Here is a 26,717-nt window from a genome sequence, read left to right as displayed (position 1 = left end):
GAGCTTAATGGGTGGGTAGCATATGCAGCATGCTTATCCTGGACAAAGGGATGACTGACATCCTGGGCTGAATGGAGCAGGATAGCATAAGAGTTCATCACACTACTCAGAAAGGCATGCAATTTAAAGCTCATGAATTGCTTATTTCTGGAATTTTTCATTCAATATTTCCCGACCTTAGTTCACCGTGGGTAACTGAAACTGCGCAAAGTGAAACTGCAGATAAGGAAGGGGAGACTTCTGTATTTCCTCAAACCATGAAGAAACTTCAAGTGTCAAACAGAGTGAGGGCTAAAGGCAGGACTAGGCAGAGTCATTATCTAACCATGATCCCTTTCTGTGATCTTCCAAGTTGTAAATTTCTAGATATGCTGAGATCCTCTTCTCTCTGCCATTACCATCTACAAAAATGCCTCAGAGGGGTAAGGGGTCTGTGTAGAGATGAACATACTTGCCTTACAATAGGGCCCGCTTGGGGATGGAATTGCATTACAAGAAGAGCTGTCCAATAGAAATATAATGTGAGTCACATATATAATTTTAAATTTTCTACTATATACGTAAAAAAGTGAAATAAAACAGGTGAAGTTCATATATATTTTATTTAATCCAATATATTCAAAATGTTATCATTGCAATCTACAATATAAAAGTTATTAATAAGAGATTTTACATTATTTTTTGAACTAAGTCTTCAAAATCTGGTGTGCATTTTACACTTACAGCACATCTCAATTCAGAATAGTCATATTTGAAATGCTCAATAGCCACTGGTGGCTCTTGGCTACCATGCCAGATGGCCATCTCTAGTCAACTCCTTGATATTCACTTCCACCCTCACATCCACCTCATAACATCTTTTACAGTTGGCTCCAAAAGCATACAGCACCTTTCTATCAGTGATAGACACTCATTCACTAGCTGTTCATGTTAGAGTATAATAAAGAAAAAGGGGAGTGAAGAAGCTGGAAAAAGTCATTCTCTACCTAAAAGTGCTTTATATTAATTATTTCCTCTTAACATTTTCCTCCCATTCTGGGAGAAAAGTCTTTATTGATCATTTTCTTCATTTCACCTTTTTTCACTTCAATGCATTTGGAAGATTTTTTGTTTTACTTTTTCAATTACTACCCTTAAATTTTTAAGATCTATGAAGGCTGTAGTGAAAACTGAAGTTCCACTCTCTTTCTTTAATTTGAATTTAAAGTCACCAAAATTAGCAGTATAATAGTATTTAGCACTCAATCTTGTATGTACACTTATACAAAAATACAGGATTTTTTGCTCATTAATTGCATTTTATAAAAGCCTGACAACAATGTTACAATGATGTAAAATTACAAGTCAACTTCCTTCATAAACAGAGATGAAAACAAATCCTAAACAGTGTATTAGCAAAAACAAATCCAGTATTGCATTTGGGGAAAACTAGTGATTTATTTCAAGAATTTGTGTTAGATTTAAAAATTAAAACAAATGAATGTACTCCAATAACAGAAGAAAAATGACACGATTATTTCAATAATTACAGAGACAATATCTCTTGAAATTCAGTTTTCCATTCACTACAAAAACTTACAGCAAATTAATAGAGGAGAACTTCCTAAAATGATCCCATGCATCAACAAAACAAATCTTTATCAAATACCATGTTTAATGGTAAAATGTTGAAAACTATCCCCTACTCATTTCAAGATATGTAATTAATTCATCAAGGATGCTCACCATCACCACTGGGTGCATTCTAGCATTGAGTAAATGTTCACAGGGAAAGAAGTAAGAATGCAGAAAAAGAGAAGGGCAAAAGAGAGAGATGGAGGTGCAGATAAGTCTCAGAATAAAGGATACTGCTCAGATGTGGGTGAGAACAGAACGTTTAAGAGCTTGGGCGACGCAGGGTCATCGGGACTACACAGTTACAAGGATTAAAATATGGACAAAGGGTAGTAGGAAAGTAATATTTAGAGAAGGTGTAGATGGGGAAGCCATGGTTTGTGACATTAAAAAAGGAGACGGTGCCAGCCTCATAATCTAAGAAAATCCCAATGCGGCGAGGGGGCACCATCATGGAGAGGAGCAGGGAAGCAGAAGATTCCTCATAGGCTCTATATTCATGTTTATGATGTAACCCAATCACCCAGTATCCACTTTGAGGTTGATATCTGGAGTAAACGTTCTGATTGTTTATGAACTGGTTGAAAGAGAATGGAGGTCCTTCTGTATTACTGCACACCCCCAGGATCCAGTCAGTCTTCTTGGCCACATCTACCTCCCAGTAATGTTTTCCTGAGGAGAAGTGTTGAGAGCCCAGGATACCACAGTCATAATGCTCTTTCAGATGGGACCCAGACAGCTGAGCACCCACAAATCTCACCTGTCTCCGGTTTTTGGATAGGACGAGATTTAAATTAGCTGTGTGTGGATTCAGAGTCACATCCACTGTGAAAAAAGGTACGATGTCAGCAGATGAGAATGGGTACATGGGTCTTATGACACTAAGAAGAGAATAAACAGAAGTGTGGGAGGAACTGGAACTATGTGTTGGAGAGATGGGGGTAGGTATCAACATCTCCCTACCTGAGATTATGTGTGGGTATGTTTGGAGAGGAGCATGTGAAAGAGGATAAGAATGTGTCAGCTCAAAGAAGCCATGGTTTCTACTTACCCCAGTAGCTTTGGACATCTGTCAGCTCTGCATTGATAGAAAGAGTCAATCAGGATGCATAGAACCAACAGTCTCAGGTCTGATATCTCTCCCCTTACCTCACTAAGTGGTGTGCAGGGAATTCTGCGAGGATATGAGCTGGTCATTTCATTCCCCCTTAGATATGAACTGCACCTTCTTCAGCACATTATGTCCCACCCCCTCTGATCTCTCTCTTTGCCACTATTCCCAAACACCAACTATACCTTCTATTCTACTTATTGCTTACTCATACAATAATCCTATATCCAAACTCTGTCCCCTGAATCCTCTCACCTCTAAACACTCGCAGCATCTTTTTCAGATCTGGGGCCCGAAACACACTCTTCAGCTTGGTGGGGAGAGCTTCTGGCTTCTTCAGGGTCCAGAACTCACTCCTAGAGATGACAGACCTTATGAATCTTCTATACTGCTGACCTTGGATTCCTCCAACACCTCTGTCCCCTTCGTCTCCCAAGCCCATTGATGAATTTCAACACACTCTCCTGAAGAAAACTAGCACAATTCTGCAAACAGTCCTGACACTAGAGCCAGAAGACCTGGACTAAACACTACCTTCTCACCATCTGTGTAAATTTTGATAAGATTTAATCCCCCAAAGCCTCATTTTTGTTTGTTTGTTTTGTTATTTTTTGTAAAATCCAATAATTTTCCCTTCTTCCTCTACTTTCTAGAGATTGTATAAACTCAAATAAAATAATGGCTGGGAAATTCTTTGCTACCTCTAAAAAGATACAAAATACTTAAAACGTCAGTGCCATCTTAGAGTGGCTCCCAGGAGGGGCTAGAGCTGTCTGTGTCGACAGGCAGATCATCAGGACCCTGTTGCTGGGCCTTTGAGACTATCAAGTGAAGATGTCTTTTCTGAAGAGTCTGTGAATTTAGGATTTAGGGTCTCCCAGAGTCCTAGGGAGAAAGGCCTTCAGACTAGCATCTTATGATTCACTGTCTCTGGGAATATTACGTTAGCTGGAGAAAGGAGACGTCCTCACCTCCAAACCGAGAGTGAAGACTTAAGAAGGGACAAAAGGCTTCACATTTCATGTGTCTGTTATGTGCTTGAAGGTACCAGGTGTGTGGGCAACTTTAGGTGCTTCCTTGCTGTATGAGATCCCAGAGTACGTGATCCAGAAGAGAACATGTTTTGTGCCAGGGCCGAAACCACTCTTCTCAAGACCTCAGGTCTATGTTTTTACTGGAATTGAGAAAAATGGAAGTCTGAGGAGAATTAAGTAGCAAGCCATGGACTGTTTCAAAGCCAAGAGAAAAAGGGAAATTTAAGGCAGATGTCCCAGGAGCTGATTCTTGGACATCAGCAAATGACGCAGATGGGAAATTTCCTTCTGATAAAATACACAGGACAAAGAAAATCCCTGCATATTTTGAGGCAGACAAAAAACTACTGGAATCAGGGATGGAAGCAGGTACAGAGGTTTGTGGAAAAGGAGTTCCATCACGGAGTACTGGGGGCATCAATGATACTGCAACTCTTTAATCTTAATTTTATTCTGCAATTTGGGGCCTTCCACCACCCAAATTCTCCTGCCATAGAAACCAAGCCAGTCCTTCTATTTGAGGGCACCCAAAAGTTCTCACGATGAGCAACTCAAGACACCACAGTCCTAAATCTTCACTGCCTCGTGACATTTTTTCCCTTCCCCACTGACCATAAGATAACTCTACGGGTGTAGGAATCTTTTGTAAATCCAAGGAAATCACTTTGTATTCTCCTACACATACCTTTCTGTGACTTCACTCGCATCCTAGGGAGGAAAGAGACAGGTTAAACCAAGGAGTAATAGGCCTTGTCCTCGAATACAGCCTCATCCATGTTCCTCAACCCATCCCAACCACCCTGTGATATGATGGGAATAAAGATGGCCCCAGTATGGAGACCATAAAGTAGAGATAAGAAGTCAGAGCAGACTGTCCCTAAGATATCATTTAGAGATGTCGGGAGATGATTAATTCATTCACAATACCTTTGTTTTTACAGTCAAGCATGTATATATAACGTTATATACGCACATCATCTATTATTTGCTAGGCATTGTGCCTGGTCCCAGAGAATCTCACATGATTAAGTCATAATTCCTGTCCTAGAGCTGCTTACATTCTCTGATGCTGAGGATACAAGGGCCTTAAATATGGTTGTTTCTCAAACCTTACCTCCTCCAACCCTCTAAGCTACCTTTACTGACTTCATCTATTTTTCTTGATTTTAATGCACACACATTGATGATTCCCAAATCTGTACTTCTGCTGAGAGCTCTCATATATACCCCAGCAAATGAGCTACAGGCCCCACTGACTCAAGAAGTTGAAAAGAAAACTTACCTTTCATGCAGCCATGAGGTGTCCTCTGTTATCTTCCACCTTCCTCAATGAAACAAGCATCCATTCATCACCAAATTTAGACAAAGTACTGTCCTAAAAACTACCTTATATTCACCCTGCTGTCTCAACTTAGTCCAAGCCCATCCATTTCACACCCTTGACTTCTTTTAGCCACTTGCTGTTCACTGCCATTACTGCCACTGCCTGCCTCATTTGAGTAGAACTGCCTTATGGCCTCCTATTTCATCTCCCTAACTTCTGCTCTATATGCCTCAATGACTCTGAGGAAAGGCTGATGGTCCGATAGATATAATACAGGAATGACTATTTTCTCTGTGTTGGGACTATTTTTGGATGCATTTGACAGAAACACAAATCAAACTGGCTTGAATACTGAAAGTGATAGAGTTGGTGGATGTATCAACTTACACCAAATATCCAAGATTATATCAATCTTAAGGCATAGCTGTACTGAGGAACTCAAAAGATGAAATTAGGATGCTATTTCATGGCTATTTCTCTCTTATGTTAGCTTTATTCTCAGGGTTCACATTTTGAAATTTGAAAGCTGTGGGCTTGCATCCAGCTATCCAATCTTAATGGGCAACAATGTCATACAGATATGGAAAAGAGAAGAAAGAATATCTATGATAGGCAAGTTCCGGAAAAATTGGCTCTGAGATAACACTCAAGTTAAAATGTCCCTTGGGCAGCATACTAACAAGTGTGAGAGTTTAGGCAGGTGCCTGGACTAGTGATATAAATTGATGATCCTTTTGTACTTATGGAGCAATTTTTTTACAGTTCAAGGAGCCTGTGGAGGGGCTAGAAGAAGAAAGGGAAGGAGAAAAGGTTAGGGTAATCCAAATCAAAGATGAGGAACAAGGTTAAGAAGAGCAAAATGAAGATGTGAAACCAGAAGCAGTGAATGAGGAAAAGCTCCAACAGGTGGAAAGCAACTACACCATGCCCCTAACACTAGGGCCCAAGAATAAAGAAGTGATTATTCCAATGGTAAAGGGAGAGGAAGAAGAAAGCAAGAAGGTAAACAGAAAATAAGAAACAGCCTGAAAGTTATAGGGTGTCATAAGGTACATCCTGCTTCAACTTCATGGTCACACTACTCACTCTACAGAGAAAACCACTGCTCAGATTTCAACCTCAGTTCAAGCTCCTCCATCAAATCTCTCTAGACTTGACACGTTGCACTCTCCAAACCTAAACACACACACTCCATAGACCAGAGCCCAGTCTTCTTTGTGCCTCAAAAGGTCTGTTCAAACTTCTACTACAACATTTTAAATGTTTTTGCCCCAGAGAGGAGTGAAAGCAAAGAAGGGCTGGTGATTACATAAAGAATCTCTAAGAACTTGAGCTTGGTATGTTTGCCTGTGACTAACTAGGTGAAAAGTACCTGTCAAATCCCAACAAGGCATCAGAGACAAAAGGCCTAACGGCCAGTGATGCTCAAGAGGAGAAGAAGGGATATGTTCCCTCCAATGACATTTGGCAATGTCTGGAGGGTTTTTGGTTGTCATAGGTTAGGGAGTGCTACTAGCATCTATTAGGTAGAAGCCAGGAATGCTGCTGACGGACTACAATGTACATGGGAGGCCCTTGGACCAAAGAATTTTCCAGCCTAAAATGTCAATAGTGCTAAGATCGAGAAATGCTGCTATAGAGCATCATTGGATGCAATAAATCTTCTCCAAAGTACCAAACGAACTTTTGGACCACCCTTTATAAATAATAAATAAAAAATGAGACATCCCCTTAGCATTTGTACTTTTAATTATCCCATGCTTTACCTGTGACCTCCACACAGTTTAATAAGGAAGAGGCACTACACGGTCAAAGAATTATTCTTGCCCCCATCACGATATCAGCCCCATATCAGAAGGGAAAAAACGTTAGTCTCTCTTTGCCTTGACTCTCCGATTGGGGGCTCCTGCAAGAGTCTCACCTGTAGCAGTTCCATTGTTGACCCCTGACACCGACGCTCAAGATCGGAAATGAGCTCTCTCAGCGACTGGCTCTGGTGGACCAGCTCATCCTCAGCCTCTTCTATAATACTCAGCCCCTTCCTCCCCTCCTCCTCCAGCTTTTTCAGTTGCCGCTGCTCCTCTTTGTCCAGGATGCTTCTCAATTGATTAAACTGTGACTGAATCCTGTGTCTCTCGGGTTCCATCTGATTCTTCAGGAACATGGAAGAGAAAGAGGCTGCTAGTTGGTTGAGCTGAGGGTCTCCTCTATAAGGGATGGGGGAGACAGGCTCAGCACTGCTTTTCCGGCCTGGTCTCAATGAGAGAGGGGGAGTAAATGGGGGAGTAAGTCCTACAGAACCTGTTCTTTCCCTCGTCTATTTTCCCTTCAGTTCTTCCCAGACCACGAGCCCCAGGCTGCCTTATCTAGTCTTCCTAGATAGAGATCATGATTCCTGGGTGAGGTTTAGATTCCAGGCAGCCTCTTGGCTTCTCATGCCTCTGCATCAGCCTCCCATTCCAGTTTTGAGTATTGAGGTAGGAATGATTGGCCTGGCCTAACCTGTCTTTCTAGGAGGTTTCAGATCTTGAACTGCAGAATAAGGTCCAGAATCAGGAATTAGGGGATGCCAATGGTCGTCGCTCCTCTCCTAAGTGGTTGTCTTCAAAAACCTGGATTCTCTTTTGATATGTTCATTTTCTAACTCCCCTTTCTTTGTCCCTCATCCTACACCAAGAACAATACCCTTGTCTGGAAGGGTTGCAGTGAAGGACTAGGCAAAGGGAAGCTCTTCTGGCCAAATCAGGGAACAGAGAGGACCAGGTCTCCTTTGCCCTTGGCTCCCATACCCTGCCCTGATTCCTGTCCCAGGACACCTTCAGGGAGAATCTCTCTTACCTTCCAGGATACCCTCTTCTCTCTAATAACAGCTTTTAGTTTCTCAGCTTCCTGCTGCTCTTGCCTCAGCTTCTTCAGAGACTCTTGGAACTTCTCCTGGAAGAAACACATCAAGTCAAGCAAGGCAAAGTGTTAAATTATTTCAGTGCCTAGACGTAGAATGAATAGGGTAGAGATTATGCTGACCTCAGAAGCCTGTCCTACCCTGGGATGAAAAACTGAGAGGCCAAAGTATCTTTAATATATGGAGAATTGACACCAATGGGAACAGGCTGATTCTCTTTCCTTTAGGGAAAGAACCTAGTCATGTAGCACTTTAACTCCTTTACCCTCATTGCCAACATATCCCCCACACCCAATCCACCAAGCCCATTATTTGCCCCCAGTGGCATCCTCTACTCATAAGGCCATGTAGAGCTGATTTGAGCAGCCAGAAAGGGACGAAGTCTCTACTCTTGGCCAGGGAGGCATTTTCTAGGTTCATTCCTCTAGCTAAATGGGAGGATTACCAAGAAATTAGATTAGAGCATGAAGTTGAAATCTCCTGCTAAGGGAGGAAGTCTCCTCCTCCCTGCCTTCCCTCCATCCTGGTCTTTTACCTGGTACTCCTGGGCAACCTCCTCCATGAGGAACGTGTGGTGACCACGGTGCTCCTGAGAGCGCTCACAGAGCCAGCAAATTAGCTTCCCATCCTCCTTACAGAAGAGCTGGAGTTTTTCTTCATGATGTGCACAAAGATTCACCTTCAGCTGCTTCCCAGAGCCCAACACCACCTCTCTGACCCTCTCTGCTATGTTGGCCAGGTGCCGATTAGGCCGCAGATTCCCAGGCTGGTAGCTGCTCTGGCACACAGGACAGCTGCTCTCCCCTTCTTGGCTGATCATCGATTCCTTGCTGATCCTTGTGATGCAGGCTTGGCAAAAGCTATGGCCACAGTCTATGCTCGCGGGTTCTGTCAGGAGCTCCAGGCAGATGGGGCAGGTCACCTCATCTCGTATGTCCACCAGTACTGCTGAAGTCATTGTGGCCATTCTTCTGGCTCCTGCCCACCCAGCCCTGACTGCTAAGGTGCTCTCTGCTTACAGAATCCTGGGTAGACGGGCAAACAAAAAAGGATCAGGGTAAGAAATGAGGGAAAAAGCTGGGAGGCTGATTGTCCTGAATAAAGAGGGGAGACCCCTGAGGTAACAGGGCTGCTCATTCTAACTTCAAACACATTCTTTACCCCGGCTCATAGCAGACATCAATTTGCACTTGCATTAGTACAATGATTATGATTTCCTTTTACTCCTATTAGATGCAGGGACAAACTGAGGCCCTGGAGAGGAGTGGCCTATTTGCACCACCATCTATTTGACCTTTTCCCAGCCCACCAAAACACAGCCTCAATGTTAAAAGCACCAAAATACACTGCTGCCTTGGTATTTTTGCACTTGCTGTTCCTGCTGCAAGGAAGACCCTTCATCCTGATATCTGCATGACTCTCTGACTTCATTCAACTCTCTCCTTGCATGTTCCCTTATCAGAAGGGTCTGCTGTCGAGCCTAGCTAAAGCATGGCCACCCATACAATCACTCTCCGTATACTTACCTGCTTTTCTTATCACCACCTAATATGTATATTTAATTGTCTTAATCCTCCCACTAGAATATAAGCTCCATGAGATCAGAGACCCATTTTCTTTGTTACCATACCCTCAGAATCTAGCACAGTACCCAACACACAGGTCCTCAACTCCTCAGGAATAAAAATCTAGAACCTCCTCAGCCCTCTATAAATGATTAGACCTTTCTCATGAGCTTGTTCATCTCTTTGCCATCACTCTGGTGTTGCTCTCCAGTATCTAATCTCCAAGATCCGAGGCATCATTTATTGTGAAGAAACTTCCACCTTCTAACAGCTCTGCTCCACACAGAGCCCTTTCATCGCTCATGGTCACCTTCCCAGAAAAACCCAAAGATACAACATCAACCACAATGACGCAAGGTAATAGTTTCACAACTAACACTTTTATGAAACCAATTGTGATTTAGATGTCACATTCACCTGCTTTCCTTATCCCTGAAGGAAAACTGAATAAATAAGAATTTTGGGTCCTTTAATAAAGAAATAAAGACACTAAGTGACTTTAGAAAAACACACATCTCCTAAGTCATAGAGTTGGCATAACTGAATATGTCCAGGGTCATTGTTTAAAGCTCTGTCCTCAACCTCATAACTTTAACAAAAGATAGTCAGTGGTAAGGCTAGTAAACGTCAGGCACAGACTCAGTGCTTTGGGATATGGAAATGGGAAAGTTCCCATTTGATGAAAAAATTTTACCTAATAAACTTTGACTGGAGCTTTAGGGGGCTCCTGTGTCAGTGAGAGAGGAGACAGGTGGCGTGGTTGAGGCCACACATATTCTAGAGATAGGATAGTCCAGAGAGAAAAGACCTGAGGAAGAGGTAGGCAGATGGGGTGGCTGGACCAAAGAGATCTTACAGCATTTAGGGAAAGTATTTTGGAATAACTAATGGGAGAAAAGGATAAAAATGAGGGGAAGGGAGGAATGAAGTATCAATACATGCTACAACACGCACCAACCTTGAAAACACTATGCTAAGTGAATGAAGCCAGACACACAAAAACACACACTATATAATTCCATTCATAGAAATGTGCAGAGTAGGTAAATCTATAGATACAGGAAGTAGATCAGCAGTTGCCGGGGGCTGGTGGGAGAGAGAATGGGGAGAAATTGCTAATGCGTTTGAGGTTTCCTTTGGGGGTGATGAAAATATGCTGGAATTAGATAGTGATGCTGGCTGAATGGCTTTGTGATTATACCAAGAAAAACATTAAACTCTATACCTTTAAAGGGTGAATTTTATGGTATGTGAACTATACATCAATAAACAAAATTGTATAAGAGGGACAAAAGAAGAGAGGGAGGCTACCTTGTGACTTCTAATTCAGGGTGCTCTCAACCTCACAGCTTTCACACAAGGCATGCTATGGGGGAGGATCTCAGAGTTAAGCATAGTGCTATAGTTGGTATGGGGAGACAATGATGAATGAAATAAATACTCTCCAAGGTACCATTTAGACTCCCAATAGGAAACAAATTCATTTTTGAAGACATAGCCAAAGACAACGATTATTAATGCAAACATACATGTCTGCAGGAAGGTATTTGTTTCAAGGAATAGTGGAAGGAAGGCAGAAAATCATCATAGATGCCGTTTTATGATAGTCATGTGCTAGGCAATGCTGATCTCTTACAGGCATTATATAATCTAATCCCACAGTAATTCTATCAGGTAAGTTTAATAACACCTATTTTACAAATATGAAAAGTGTATTTCTTAAGATATTTAATTATCAAAAGTCTCAGAGTAAATAAGTGACAAAGTGAAGATTCTAATCTAGTTTTATGCAATTCCAAATCTCAGGTTGTTAACCACCCTAATACAGTGGCCCATCTGGTTCTTAAAGGGAGAGAATGTTTTCTTCATGTCACCCACGCCACCTGCAAGGCACTCAGATCACAAAGTGGCTCAGCTTCTTTCTATCCAGTTCCTGACTGGTGCTTGTCTCATTTTTGGCTGTACTGATTCAGCACAGCATTCTCCTCCTTCTCCGCATTTAAAGATATCCTACAGCTCCTCCTAAGTTATCTGCAGGCTCCTTCTGCAGTCTAATTCTGCTTCATTCTAGGCGGCACATCCCAGGGACTCAGGCTGCCCCTTTTCCCTGGCAGTGTGGGGCAGAAGAGACGGCAGTGGCTCTAGAGTAATGTAGACCCAGTTCTTAATCGTGAATTTACCAGTCTCTCGTTCTGGAACACTGCAGTAATTCCCGATCTGAGATATGGTCTAATCTTTTGTGTGTACTGAAATCAATTCCTCGCTCATGGTGCAGTTGCAATAATTATCCGTGCCAATGTGTAAAATATTCTCAATAAAAACTAGTTATCACTACACTTACACTGTTACTCCTTTCGATATTCAGTGCTCTTCCCACTCACCATGAGGAAGTGGGCCTCTTCAGTATTTTTACTGGGGATAGACCGAGGTCTGGTAGATGGAGAGCTCTATATAAATATTAGTTTTAAGAATGAATGAATCACTTTCTCACCCCTTTTCATATCTTCTTCTTTTAGACCTATGAGAAAAACCCACTATCTCAATTCATAACAAGATTTAATATGATGGCATTTAAGGACAATGTGAGAAAGCTGGACCTGACCCAGTAGTTTCCGTGTGCCTGGCTCAAGGGCCAGTTAAGAAAGCTCGGAGCTTCTCTTACTAGACAACTAGAGATGCTGGGACTTACTCTAACTTTACTTTTTTCTGTGCTGAATTAAAATAGATGCCCTTATTGAAAAACACATTTATTCTTATTCTTGGAAGTTTTCAGTTGTTAAATTATATTACTGTTGTCTTAAATCACACTGAGAATTTTTTTAGACATTTTCTATTATTTATTTATTTATTTTTACTGTTCCAACAAATTGAATCACTTTCATTGGAAGCCATTCGCTTTGCTTGCTTAGCTGGAGTCTTATTGGGGCCACTAAACATGAGCCAGCTCACAGATGCACTGCCTAATTGAAGGCACACTAGCCCTGGTCAGAGTTATGACCTTCACATGTAGGATAGGCCACAGGGCAGCTGAGAGAAGGTGTAATTCCATAATTTTTCTTTGACTTGTCCTCCAGTAAAGGCAGATGTACACTGATGTTCAACACCGTCAGTGTGGGCATAATTTAAGAACACAAAGTCCTGTAATTTGCACCAATTTTCCCCTCTTGAGGGCCTGATAGGATAAAAAACATCAAATGCCTGTCAGAACAATAGGGCCTTTCAGAAGAAAGGGTGAGAAAGTGTCCGAAACTAAGAAAAAATGCTCTGTGAGACACAGCACAGCTGAACAGGGCGAATATAGAGCATTGCTAGAGATTTAGAGCTGAAAAATGGGACCTCAGTGCTGCCACCTAGTGCACTCTGGTGCTTTTGCATGTACTGGACACATTCATCAGCTTTGCCCTGTTCCGTAACAGCAATGTTAACACTAAGTATTTCTTGAAAGTCTGTTATGTACCGGGCAATAATCTAATTATTCTGCATGCAACAACTCAGTAATTCTTTATAACAATACTGAGTGTCCCTTCTACCCCATTTTATAATTGTATAAACTGAGGGCCAGAGAGGTTAGGTAATTGGTCCAAGTGGTAGATCCAGGATTTGAATATATTCCTCTTCTCCATAAAGGGTACAGAATAACATTGTTAACAATTAATGAAAACTGAGCAACTACTTGGTATTACAAAAGTATTTACTTATCATCTGAGACACTGGCATTTAACCAAATTAATCACACCTATGGGAAATGGGCACTTAGTTGATTTGCTAACATCTCCTAACACACCTACATAACCTCACTTAGCACACTATACTATGAGTGTCTATTACCTGTGTGAAATTAGGCTTCTGAGGGCAGAGGCCCAGTCTCTCCTGATTTTCCATGTATCCCAGAGCCCAGCACTGCACCTAACACAAAAGATGAGCAATTAACTTCACAGTGGAATTAAAATTATAACTTACTGCTGAGCTTATAAACTTAATGTTGGCACTGGGGCATCACAATGGAAACAAATGTGCTATTTTATGAAATTATTAAGGTTAAAAATAATTGAATTTGAAAAGATCAATAAAACCTATAAACCTCTAGTCAGGCTAACTAAGAATAAAAGAGAAAGGACTCAAATTACTAATATCAGAAATGGAAGGGGAGCATCACTACAGATCCCACGGACATTAAAGGTATAATAAAGGACTACTATGAACAACTCTCTGCCCATAAATTTGATAACCTAGATGAAATGGACCAATTCTTAAAAGGCACAATTTACCAAAACTCACACCAGAAGAAATAGACACCCTGATGAGCCTTTTTTTTTTAAGAAATTGGACCAATGATTGATAACCTTTGTTAATAGTCAAAAACTGGAAATAATCCATAAAAACCATTAACTGGCAAATGAACAAGCACAGCGTGGTATATCCAAACAATAGCACATTACCAAATAATAAAATGTAACTACTGATACATACAACACACAAGATAAATCTCAAAATAAATCCCAAAAGCGTTATGCAAAGTGAAAGAAGCCAGACAGAAAAGATAAGTTACTATATGATTCCATTTATGTGAAATCCTAGAAAAGACAAAGCTACACTTGGTTTATTTGAAATATAGAAATTTGAAAATTCCTATTTGAAAGCTGATTAGTGGATCCCAGGACCTGGGCTGTGAGAAGATGAATTACAAAGGGTCAAGGAAATTTTGGGGGTGATAGAAATGCCCTTTATATATCATGATTGTGCTGGTGGTTACACATCTGTATACATGTCAAAACTCAGAATTATATGCTTAAAATTGATGATTTACCAGATATAAATTATAACTCATTAGAGCTGACAAAATCAAAACAAAGAAGAAATGCAATGAGGAAAATCGAAGTCAAGGCTTTCTGATCTTCTTCCAAGCACAGATTAGAACTGTGTTGTCAAATATGGCAGCTACATGTGGTTATTGAGCACCCGAAATTTGGCTAGTTGAAAATAAGATGTGTTAGGGGACAGCATGGTGGTATAGTGGTTAAGTGTGCACACTTCACTTTGACAGCCTGGGAATCATGGGTTCAGATCCCTGGTGTGGACCTAGCACTGCTAGTCAAGCCACACTGTGGAGGCATACCACATCAAATAGAAGAAGACTGGCACAGATATTAGCTCAGTGACAATCTTCCTCAAGCAAAAAGAGGAAGATTAGGAACAGATGTTAGCTCAGGGCCAAACTTCCTCATAAATAAATAAATAAATAAATAAATAAATAAATAAAATTTGAAAAAAGAAAAGATGTTTTAAGTATAAAATACACACCAGATTTCAAAGATTTAATAAGAAAAAATAATCTGAAATATCTCATTAATAGTTTTTTTATATTGATTGCACGTTCCAATATTTTGGATGCAGTGAGTTAAATAAAATATATTAAAATCAATTTCATCTGTTTCTTCTAACTTTTAATGAAGCCACTAGAAAATTTAAAATTATCTATGTGGCCCCATTATATCTCTATATTTCTTTTCCATTTACTGCACTACTTTACATATTCAAGACAGAGAAAGATTCTGGAACAGAAAACATTATGTAAAAGTTAATGTCTCTTGTCAAAGGGTATAAAGATAAGCCTGGAGAAAGGAAGAAATTGTGAAGGGGAACAGACAGTTAGCAAGAGTTTGAGTAACCCTTGCCCAGGTACCAGCAGGCCCTTGACCATCGGCTGCTGCTGCTGAGCATAGCCCAGAGGAGACATAGAAGGCCGACTGAGTCTCCGACTGAGGCCATGTCTCAAGAACAGTGTGGATAGGCTAAGAGATGCCAGTCTGGCTGTGTGGAGTGCAGCTCCCAGAGCCTGAGGTCCTAGAGCCTTGTGGATAAAATTAGCAAATGAAAGAAGCCAAATTCATGGCCAGGTGGGAAGAGTTAAATCAGAAGCGAATGCCTGAATAAAGAGGGTCATGTGGTCTTCTAACTAGCAGCATGGGCATCCAATGGAGCTCTTTATGCACAATGTCTTGCTCTCACCAGGACAAGTTCAGCATCTACACTTTAACAAGATCTCCAACTGATATGTATGCACAGTAGGGCTTCAGAAGCACTGCTTTCAATAAGGGAGTTTTCTTCCCAAGAGGACGCAATTTAGGGTGCAAAATAGCTAGAAAGTGTGGGGAGGGGAGGCAGAGAATGGACTGATATTTAGATCTGTAGCATCTACAGGTATTAGAATTAGACCGTCTTAGGCATATGACTGTATTAGAATGGAAGCTCACGACACAATATCCAAACAGCTTTCAGAATAAACGTCACCGACTGGCCAGGGGATATTAAAGGCCGGTCCAGGCTGGGGGATCAGAATGAATGTGAGAAAACATGGGCAGGACTGCCCCCCAGCTGGGAGCTCTAGTGAAAATGGAGTAAAAATCTAAATAGGTAGCAAGTGCATTCATAAGTGAGTTGGGCTTCTTGTGCTTTCGAAATAATATTTTTTGCCTTTGAGTAGGGTTATATTCTACTTTATTGTCTAGAATCGTTTATCTAATAGGATGCAGTCAATAAATAGTCAAATTGGAACATGATCAGCTTCAAGTATTTTTCAAATTTCACTTCAAAAAGAATCACTACCCCATGAATTCAAAACTAATGATTTAATAACTTCGCAAATTAATTAAAATATTGTCCTGCACAGATATTTTTCTCCCTGAGTGTTAGATAATCCATTAACTGAGGATTTTTTTTTAGGACAGATCATAAAATTCTTATCATTTTTGGTTGTTCTCTCAAGTTGTGATATTATATTTGTAATTCCTAATTTTAAAACTATTGTATTTTTAACTTGTTTAGACGTCAGAAGTAGTCATATTCCCCTTTATCACAGCGCATTAACATATTTTATTCCTTACTCTATTCTTTCAAAAATTGTGTTGATTCTGCATTTTTTTAAGCGAGGCATTGAGTCTGTCAATAACAACAATTTAAAAATTTTGAGTATTTACTATGTGTCAGGCACTCTCCCATGTGTTTAAACCTCTGTGTCACTTAATCCTCACCCAAACTCTAGGATATAAACATTACTCTGTCGATTTTATAGATAGAAGAAACTGAAGTTCAAAGAGGTCAAGTACAAGTCGGGGTCACACAGCCTCCAAGGGTCACAGCCAGACTTTGAACACAGGCAGGCTGGCGGCAGCTACTTGCCCTTAACCACACGTTTCTGTCTTGATGAACTGACTGATTAAGCATTGTCCCTAATCTCACTGAGCTCATTTGCGGTGAGGATGAAAAAGAAATAAAGATAAAATAATCCATACCATAAGCTCTGAGAAAGAGTTGGGACTTCATCTCTTGCCCTGTCGCCTCTGCCAAAAGTGACAAGTGGCTCACTCATAGAACGGCAGACTTCTCCCTGTGACAGGCACAGAGAAGTAACCAGAAGCCAGAGCAGCTCCAAATGTGACAGCATCGGGTGCTCAAAGCCGTCTAGAGGAAACCAAGGAGTTTTAAACAGATTCCAAGGAAGAGCGGGCGCTCCCTCGTTGATCTTTTTCCGAACTCTCCCTCTCTTCCCAAAAGGCAGGGCTCCTCAGCCAGCCCCGGCCTTGGAAGAGACGCAGCAGGTCCGGCTGACCGCACAAGGCTCATCTCCCAACCGTCCCTGGGAGGAATCAGACCTCCTGGGGTGGAGGATAAACGGTGCTCACTTCCTGGAGCGGACAGGCTGCAGCTGGGGGGAGGGGGTCACTGACCTCTGAATCCAGGCCAGTCTCGTGGTTTGCCGTGATTCCTCAACAAAACTTCCGGAACTGCCTCCCCTACAACCTTTAGCTCCCAGATTCAGGGTTTAACTACCATTGCCCTTTACACAAACTACTCCTAGCTCCAAAAGTGCCCCTTCTGTGCTCCCTTCCCAAACTTGAGTCAACTCAAAACTCCAGAGGTCTCCCTCACTCTTCCTCCACTCGCGAACCCCACATTCCAACTGGTAGGGAGGGTCAAACCCTCAGTACTAGTGCGCGACAGCGGTGGCCCGCCAGAAAATGGATTTGCTCACTCACCTGGAAGCGGCGGCCTGGATCAGAGCCGAGGATTGCAGCTGCCCCCGCCTCTACCAAAGCCGAGAGACTCCAGGGCAAAGAGGCGGGGCGAGGGGAGGAGGAGATACGGCCGATAGGCCCAATTTGTCCAGTGCAGCTTAGGTCCGGCGCTCCAGGGGTGTGGTCGCCAGTGCCGGGTCAGGCAGTTGGGACCTGTACCGCTTACCTGATGAACAGCAAATTCTGAGGCCTCGGGGGCCACTTGAAGGCCAGAAATTGGCTTTGTAAAGTGTCTTCGCTTTAGTTTTCTGATATCGTCTGTTTAATAACACACCTGTATTCTATATTAATATGTTAATTAAAATGTGTAAATAAAGAAAAATATCTAAAGTTATACAAGTGAGTAAAGATAACCACTTGGCATCATAATGGCGTATTTTGCAAAAAGATCATTAAAAATTGTCAATCTGAAATTATAGATAAAATTTACAATTATATCTGTAATTTTAACCTATGTAGCTGAGAGCATAAATGTTTGTTTTTAGGTCCTTATGAATACATGCAAAGCTTCTAAAGCCTAGGAACTGTAACTATAGGGTTTCAATGGCACAGCAATTCTGAGAAGAAAAGAAAGGCCAAACTTCCTGCTCCAAGGGGACTGAGATGTTGAGTGTGACCTGGTCTGGGAAGGTGGATTAGAGGAGTGGGGCCTAGAGGGACCAGGATGCCCAGATAAAAGTCAGAACAGAAGGTTGGGCAGCATGGCTTCTTCCACTTAGCATAATATTTTTAAGGTTCCTCCATGTTGTATCATGTACGAGTACTTTATTCCTTTGATGAGTGAATAATATTCCATTATATGAATTTTCCACATTTTGTTTATCTATTCATCAATTTTTAGACATTTGAATTGTTTCTACTTTTTGGTTATTATAAATAATGTGGTTATGAATCTTCTTGTACAAGTTTTTTTTTTGGTAAACATAGACTTTTTATTTCTCTTGGGTATATAGACCTAAGAACTGAATTGCTAGATCATGTATTTGCTCTTTTCAGGATCTTCCAGACTGTTTTCTAAAGTGACTGTCCCGTTTTACATCCCCATCAGCAGTATAAGAGGGTTCCAATTTCTCCACATCTTGCCAATATTTGTTATTACGTCTTTTCTATTATAGTCATCTTAGTGGTGTGAAGTGGTATCTCATTGGTATTTTAATTTGCATTTCCCTAAAGACTAATGGTGTCAAGTATCTTTTCATACAATTTACTATCTATTTGTGTATTTTCTTTGGAGACATATCTATTCAGATCCTTTGCCTATTTTTTAATTGGGTTATTTGTCTTTTTATTATTAAGTAAGAGATCTTTATATATTCTAGATACAAGACCTTTATGAGTTCTATGATTTGTAAATATTTTCTCCTAGAGGTTGTCTTTTCATTGTCTTGATTGCATCCTTTGAAGAACAAGTTTTTAGTTTTGATAAAATCCAGTATTTTTGGTCACTTGTACTTTTGGTATCATATCTATGAAGGATTTGCCTAATCCAAGGTCATGAATACCTTGGATTGTTTTCTAAAAGTTTTATAATTTAGCTCATATGCTTAGGTCTGTGATCTATTTTGAGTTATTTTTTATCGTGTGAGATAGAGGTCCAATGTTATTCTTTTGCATGTGGATATCTATTGCCCCAGGACCATATTCTTTCGCCATTGAATGGCCCTGACATTATTGTCAAGCCACTAATGAGTTTTAGTCAGGTGTGTGTGCATATAGGTGTACGTGTGAATGATGGCAGGGGGCAGGTAGGGAATGACATGTTTTGAGTGTCTAAATGTTATGTAAGAAAAGATCACCTGGCATCAGTAAGCAGGCTAAAGAAGGATGGTTGCAACAAAAATGGCTAAATCCAGGGACAGTAAACTTCTAGCTATTGCTTTAGTACGGAGGGATAAGTGCTTAACTAGCTGCTATTGAGTATAGATAAAAGAGAATGGATTTGTGAAATAATTAGTTTTCTCTACATGCAATTTGGTAACAACACGTAGATGGGGATTAAGAATGAGTAACTCCAGATGTACATACAAGTTTCCCACTCACATCTTAATGAAGGACATTAAAAGACTAGTGAGTAAGAGATGAAGAATGCAAGTAAGGAAGAAGAGAAATGTGAGGTGATATTCAAGGGGGCGTGATGAAGAAACATATTTCCTGGGAAAACACCTTGAAGGAACAGAGCAAAGGGCCAAGGACAAAGCTCAAGGGAGTCCTGATGATAAGGAAGTCTGGCATCTGGGTCTGGGAAGGAGAATATTCAAAAGAAGGATAGTGTCAAGCATAGGCATTAGCTCAAAACTCATTTCATTAAAAGCTTTTCTTAACCTGAGGATGAATAAGTCAAACAGTTGATAATTGATTCCATTCAGTACAACTTGCATTTCTTTTTCTGATTTGTATTTCTTTTTTTTTTTTTTTAAGATTTTATTTTTTCCTTTTTCTCCCCAAAGCCCCCCAGTACATAGTTGTATATTCTTCGTTGTGGGTCCCTCTAGTTGTGGCATGTGGGACGCTGCCTCAGCGTGGTTTGATGAGCAGTGCCATGTCCGCGCCCAGGATTCGAACCAACGAAACACTGGGCCGCCTGCAGCGGAGCCCACGAACTTAACCACTCGGCCACGGGGCCAGCCCCTGATTTGTATTTCTTTTAAGAGACCAGCTACTTCAAAGTTTCAAGTCAAAGGTCACACTGTATTTGCTGTTTTCTTAATTTTTTTTTTGAGGAAGATTATACCTGAGCTAACATCTGCTGCCAATCCTCCTATTTTTGCTGAGGAAGACTGGCCCTGAGCTAACATCCGTGTTCATCTTCCTCTACTTTATATATGGGATGCCTACCACAGCATGGCTTGACAAGCGGTACCATGTCTGCACCAGAGATCCAAACCAGCGAATTCCGGGCCACCAAAGCAGAATGTGCGCACTTAACCACTGCGCCACCAGGCTGGCCACTTAAATGTGTTTTTATCTTTCAAATCAATTCAAGTTCTCCTAAAAGGTTTTGCTTGGTCTCTCTTATTTCCTTGCCCACTCCACAATGTTGAACCCCTACTTCATTGAAGCCCAATCCACCCACCCTCACCCCTCATTTGCTTTTAAAGATTTCATTTTTGCACTTGAAATTCGGCTTCTCACAGAGAAGACAGTGAAAGGATGGCATATCTGCTTTACAATTAAACTCTAAGAAACTCAATTTACATTTGTTTGCCTAAAGTTAACTGGCAGATCAGGTACTGAATAGATGTTATCCTGTAATGTATCTGCAACTCTACTTTCCATTCAATAAATCTCTATTCTATGGGGTTTGATTTTATTACCATATAGACAATGGAAAATGTAATTATTTGTATTTTGGATAAATCTGTTGGGTGGCTGGGTAGATGGGAGCTTGGAGGTGCACAATGCTGAAATCATGGTGATCAGTCCACAGACTATTGAAACAGTCTAGATGAAACGAAACTAAGGCAGGAGAGTGAAAATATGGAGAAACTGATGAAACAAGTTGCTAAGGTGGAATGATTAGGTTCAGTGACAGCAACATATTGGAGGGAGGAAGAAGGGGGAATCTAAGATAGGTTTTGCTTTAAGCTATTGGGAGGATGGTAAGGCCCTTCATCAAGGTAGCGAATTATGGAGGTGAAGCAATCTGCTGCAGAAAATGCCTATTTGTTGTTGTTTTTAAAATCAAGTTAGCGTTTCTTGGATACCATTCATATGAGATTAATAAATATTCAATTCCAATTAAAGTCTAGCCACTAGCCTTTTAGATTTGTGAGTCAACATAATATGTGAGAGTTAAAATCATGGGATACAGTACACTGAACTCAAGGTCAGGGATCATTTCTGTGTTTAAATGTGTATATCTAGAGTGTAGAACAATATACAGAACATACTAGTTATTCAGAGTTGTCTTGTGGAAGGAAGGAAGGGAAGGAGGAAGAAAGGAAGGATATGACTTCCTTTTCAGGGACCAGATCATCTAAAGAAGGTAATATAGACGCCTTTTTGCCTCCCACGAGACTCTCAGGCTCAAAATCCTGAAGATCTTATTTTTGCATCTTTTCATGACCCCCTGTTGGCTCTCTAGGATAATCTGCCTGGGCCCTAATCTTGCTTTTATGACCTCCGGACTAAACCTTTCTGAAAGGGGGCAGTGTTCTGTGATTTCTGGACTTAACCTGTTTACCTTTTCTCCCACAGGAGGTACAAAGTGTACTGGAAAGAAATACATGGATAGGCTTGGGGTGGGGAGTGTCAGTCACTTTGTCTTGTGAAGTGTGGTATGAGCCATTACGAGAATCATCGGTCACAGAAGATGAGATAGTGAACCGTTAGCAGATATGGGGCACTGATCTGAGTCTTCAAGATTCATGATCAGCAGGAATGGACAGGTGTCTATGGTAAGAGAATTTGGCAAGTTGTCAAAATTATTGAGGAATGTGAAGTAAAAGGAGCCTTGGGATGGGCGATTCTCCCCGATTCCTGTATCCTCACATTATTTTTTATTACTTCAAACTTCGTTCTTGGGCAACATAAACTGCAGTCTGAGCCATAATCTGCTTGTTGATCTCATCATTGGGAGCACTCTGACTCCTTTACCTCTTCAAATTCTGAATCAGTCCTGGGAGTTGTAGCATTATGACCCATGCTGTCCGTCATTGTAGAAGGAAGAACCCAAGTCTTGTCCTCAGGCCATACAAGACCCATACCCTAGATGGTGGAATTTCTAGAGTTTTTCCATGCTTAGTCACTCACGATAAAAGCCTTGCCTGTGGCATTGAGGTCACTTTAATTAAATGGTCCTTCTGTAGCTGCTTTTAGCTCTTCCCATACTCACCTGAATGGCAGGGCAATTTGTCCTCTCTGAAGCCTTGACTTTAGTTCAGCAGGCAAAGAATCTATGTTCCTCTGGACTGCAGGAAAGACCCAAGGCAACTTGAACTGTAGGACATGAGAGCTGCACTGCACTTCAGCAAGATGTTCTACATTTATTCTGTTCCATTATTCTTATTATGTCTATTACTTATTCAATAAGCAATAGCAAAACTAGCTATTTTCAATAAGCAAAACTATCACAGACTGGCATCTGATATAATGGTGTTCTATTAGAGTCTATCAGTTGTCTACCAAGTCTGACCCAGCAGATAGAGGAGAAAGGAGTATCTCTTTTTAGGCAAGGAAAAAGGCTGGGGCCAGGAGCTATCTTTTCTCTTAGGCAGTCAACCACATCCTCTCCTGTAGTCCCCTAACATCTCAAGTGGAGACCTGAAAACTTATTTGGAACAAGCATGAGGGAAATGGCAATTTCAGGTCTAGACTGCACTCAGCATGCCCAGAGACATTGCTTTCTGCTGTGTAAACGCCTGGTCTGGTAAGTAGCTGGAAAGCCCACTTCTGTTAACAAACTCTCTCCCATTTTTCTTTCTTCACGTTTGTATAGCACATTTAATTTCACCCAAAACATTCAAGCCGTTATTCAATTTTCATGACAATACAGGGAACAAAATGGGCTGAGATTATCATCTTCTTTAAGAGATGGGGGCTGAAGCATGGGCTCCAAGAAAAATAAAGCAGAAGTCTAAATATAAGGCATCTACCATCCTAAATGAATTGGATTGACTTTAACATATTTTATTCATTAATTTACTTTTCTAACATTGGATTTGTAGTCCCATTCCCAGGAGTATAAAAGAAGGCCAACTGAGAACAGGCGGGAAACCAGGCCTGCCATCATTAGGCATTAGGGAAGTGCAAATCTAAACCACAAGATGCCATTTCATACTCACTGAGTGAGTTGGAATGAAAAAGACAAATGATAGCACAACTTCCTGAATACATGAGGAAATTGGGAACTTCAAACATTGCAAGTGGAAATGTAATATGGTATAGTCACTTTGGAAAACAGCCCCATGGTCCCTCAAAAGGATAAATACAGATAACCACATGACTCAACAATTCCACTGCTAGGTATATACCAAAGAGAAATGAAAGCCTAATTCCACACAAACACTGGCACACGAATGTTCATGGCAGCATTATTCATAACAGCCAAAAAGAAGAAACAACTCAAACGTCCATCAATTTATGAAAGGATAAACAAATGTGGTATATCCATAGGATGACATATTATTTAGCCATCAAAAGGAATGAGGTAACAACAATAGAAAAAGAATGAAGTGCTGATAAATGCAACAACTTGGATGAACCTTGAAAACTGTATGCTAAGTGAAAGAAACAAGTCACAAAAGATCATATATTGTACTATTCCATTTATTTGAAATGTCCAGAACAGTTAAATCTACAAAAAGAGAAAGTAGATTAGTGGTTGCCTAGGGCTGGGAGGTGGGCTGGGAGAAAATGAGGAGTGATTGCTAAATAAATACTAGTTTTTGTTGGGGTAAAAAGGGTAATGATAATGTTCTAAAACTGATTATGCTGATAGTGGCACAGCTCTATGAATATAATAAAAAAATTTTGAATCATACACTTAAAATAGGTAAAATGTATGGTTTGTGAATTATATTTCAATAAAACTTTTATTTAAATTTTAAAACTAACAAAGAAAGAAAGAAACTGAGTTGATCTGGAGCAGAAAGAGAAAGAGAAATATAGGCTGCTGGTCTCTCGATCTCCTCTTATCTGATGGCTCGATCTGTTTATCCAAGGTTTCAGGGCTGTCTCTTGCATCTCATTTAGTATCCTGCTTCAGAGTCTGCTAGACAATAACCTTTACACAGCCACTTTATGGCCTGAGATCAGCTATTCTGTGCTCTCTCTCCAAGTTTGGGCCACACTTTAGACCTGCAAAATTCCCTACATTTCTCCACCCAACAGTAGCCAACTGCTGAAGTCTGGTAGAGGAGGTGAAACCTTCTGTAGGGAGGGTGAAGTCCACCTGGCTTCCGCTTCCCGCCTCCCATACCTGAATATGCAGATCAGGACAGAAAGTAAGGAAAGCTTTTGGGAGTGGGAAGGGTTAACAGAGGAAAGAAGGAGATGGAGAAGTATCTTGAAAGGACAGGGGAGGCCAGAAGAGCCTACTATAGGGCCAAATTCAAAATTCATCCAGTCATTCCCAGTCTGTAGTTTGGTCAGGAATGCTACAGCACCAATTGGAAAACAGGAAAAGAAAGAAATTTCTGTCCCAAGCAAGGAAGAACTGTGTCAGGATCTTGAACAAGTACAAAAGGCTTTGATATTACCAGAGGCCAGTAGATGGTGATATTGTGGTCTCAGCATCAATGTATACTTTTCCTCCATGATTTAAAACACAGAAAAATATGCCCACATACCATATATTAAAAACAATTAATGAGGAGAGTGGAATTGAAGCATCAGTATGGTTAATAGACAGGTGGCTAAGTATCAATTAATTTTGGTTTTAGAGCTTACTCTCTTGCTGTATAATGGAGTCAATAAATCCATATTGTTTTTAGGATCCAAGTGTTTTGCTTTTAGGATGTAACAGACTCTCTGGGAATTAACTGGTGCTATAATGATGTTGAACTGGCAAAGCTAAGCGTCAAAATAATATACAAGTGATTAGGTAACACATTAGGGAGAAAATGCAAGTGGATACTTAGAAAAGTCCTATTTGGATGGTAGATTCTGGATAAGTTATCGTATTTCTGCTAATTAGTTTTTTTTTGAGGTGATATAGTATCAGAAAGTATTATAATAATAGACGGAAGGAAGTGGAATGGATATTACTGTAGATTTCTAAGAAAAGAAATCAAAAGTGAATTTGAGGAGAGCATGTATTTGAATAAATTGGGACAGAGATGAGAATAACATGGGGATAATATGAAGATGTAGAGATGAGGATAGGGTGAATATAGTACAATTGCTGGGTATAGAAAAGGACTAAGTTGAGGTCAAGTTGGGAGAATTTATCTGGATTTCTTAGCAAGATTTGAAAACATCTGTTTAGCCCCTTCCAAAATCTGCTGGGTCCTCATTCCATAAATAATGGGATTGAGCATAGGTGGGACGACCACATAGAGGTTGGCCAGGAGGATATGGATATAGCGTGGGATGCGTCTCTCACCAAACCTGTAGGCAAAGACAGAAAAGAGGGCAGGGATGTAAAAAACTAGGATGACACAGACGTGGGAGCTGCAGGTGCTCAGGGCCTTGGACCGGGCATCTCGAGAAGGGAGGTGGAAGACAGCTCGGAGAATGTGAATATAGGAAACAGCAATAAGGATGATGTCTAGGCCTGTGGAGAGGAGAGCAGCTGCCAACCCATACCAGACATTGATGGAGATATCAGAACAGGACAGTCGGGCAATGCCCATGTGCTCACAAAATGTATGTGTGATGATGTTGATCCGGCAATAGTGCAGGCGCTTGAGAAGAAAGATGGATGGAAACATGATGATGAAGCTGCGGATCAGGGTGGCAGCAACGATCTTCCCAATGACCGTGTTTGTGAGGATTATAGCATATTGCAGAGGAGAGCAGATGGCCACATAGCGATCAAAGGCCATGGCTAGCAGGACTGCAGAGTCAGCCACAAAGAGGAAGTGGATGAAGAACATCTGGGTGAGGCAGCCATCAAAGGAAATGTGACTAGAACCAAGCCAGAAGTTGGCTAGTGCTTTCGGCATGGTGGAAGTGGAGAGCAAGACATCAGCACTGGCCAACATGGACAGGAATATGTACATGGGCTCATGCAGGCTTGGCTGAGAAAGGATGACGCAAATTAAAATGCTGTTGCCTGCCAGGGCAGCTACATACATGGTGCAGAAGGGGATGGAGAGCCAGGTGTGTAGGTGCTCCAGCCCAGGGATGCCAATGAGCAAGCAGCCTGCCATGCGAGTGTCAGAGCTGTTCACAGCAGCTGTGCTGTTAGCAGATAAAAGGGCCATGATTTCCTTCAGAGCCCTTACCTGTGCCATAGTTGAAAAGTAGGTTAGACTTTGTGTATGTTAGCAGAGTGCGCATAAATCTTTGCAAACAACCACAAGGTCTGCACTCACAGGTCCTACAAACATTATGGGCTCTGCACACAGGTATATTCTCTTTAGACAGTCACACATGAGCTATGCACAAAGTGCACGGTGAAAGGCTCAGCCTGCAGACGGGCTCTATGT

At 41.1% G+C, this 26,717-nt stretch overlaps 2 protein-coding genes across 8 annotated transcripts; both read right to left on the bottom strand.

The window, feature by feature from the left end:
• Positions 1-583: 583 nt before the first annotated feature.
• TRIM6 (tripartite motif containing 6) lies at positions 584-17,710 on the bottom strand. Of its 7 annotated transcripts, XR_011440288.1 has the most exons (10): positions 17,587-17,710; positions 13,379-13,456; positions 8,521-9,010; positions 7,922-8,017; positions 7,005-7,235; positions 5,042-5,080; positions 4,445-4,467; positions 2,981-3,081; positions 2,666-2,692; positions 1,416-2,439 (listed from the first exon to the last, which is right to left on the bottom strand). XR_011440288.1 is itself a non-coding variant. In XM_070272203.1 (9 exons), the coding sequence occupies exons 3-9, from the start codon at positions 8,950-8,952 to the stop codon at positions 1,877-1,879; spliced, it is 1,473 nt and encodes a 490-aa protein (XP_070128304.1). In that variant the 5' UTR covers positions 8,953-9,010; positions 13,379-13,456; positions 17,587-17,710; the 3' UTR covers positions 584-1,876. The 7 variants fall into 7 exon arrangements, 4 of the variants coding, with proteins under 4 accessions (XP_070128304.1, XP_070128306.1, XP_070128305.1 ...); XM_070272203.1 differs by lacking the exon at positions 5,042-5,080 and having other exon boundaries at positions 584-2,439; XM_070272205.1 differs by lacking the exons at positions 5,042-5,080; positions 17,587-17,710 and adding an exon at positions 16,843-17,257 and having other exon boundaries at positions 584-2,439.
• A 7,801-nt stretch (positions 17,711-25,511) lies between these two features.
• On the bottom strand, positions 25,512-26,522 carry OR52B6 (olfactory receptor family 52 subfamily B member 6). The gene has a single exon (XM_001499194.2). The coding sequence runs from the start codon at positions 26,520-26,522 to the stop codon at positions 25,512-25,514; it is 1,011 nt and encodes a 336-aa protein (XP_001499244.2).
• Positions 26,523-26,717: the final 195 nt, after the last annotated feature.

The sequence above is a fragment of the Equus caballus genome, chromosome 7 (genome assembly GCF_041296265.1).
Source record: "Equus caballus isolate H_3958 breed thoroughbred chromosome 7, TB-T2T, whole genome shotgun sequence".
Lineage (NCBI taxonomy): Eukaryota > Metazoa > Chordata > Mammalia > Perissodactyla > Equidae > Equus > Equus caballus.
Note: the sequence above shows the minus strand (reverse complement) of the source record. Positions and strands in the feature narration are given on the sequence as shown.

Excerpts from the sequence above, each read along its gene's own strand:
- TRIM6 (XM_070272203.1), bottom strand. The coding sequence starts at position 8,952 with ATGGCCACAATGACTTCAGCAGTACTGGTGGACATACGAGATGAGGTG. Across the intron at positions 3,082-4,444 it reads GCGAGTGAAGTCACAGAAAG|GAGTGAGTTCTGGACCCTGA; the intron begins GTATGTGTAGGA and ends TGTCATCTCTAG. Across the intron at positions 2,693-2,980 it reads GATGCTGCGAGTGTTTAGAG|AGCTGACAGATGTCCAAAGC; the intron begins GTGAGAGGATTC and ends CTATCAATGCAG.
- OR52B6 (XM_001499194.2), bottom strand. The coding sequence starts at position 26,522 with ATGGCACAGGTAAGGGCTCTGAAGGAAATCATGGCCCTTTTATCTGCT.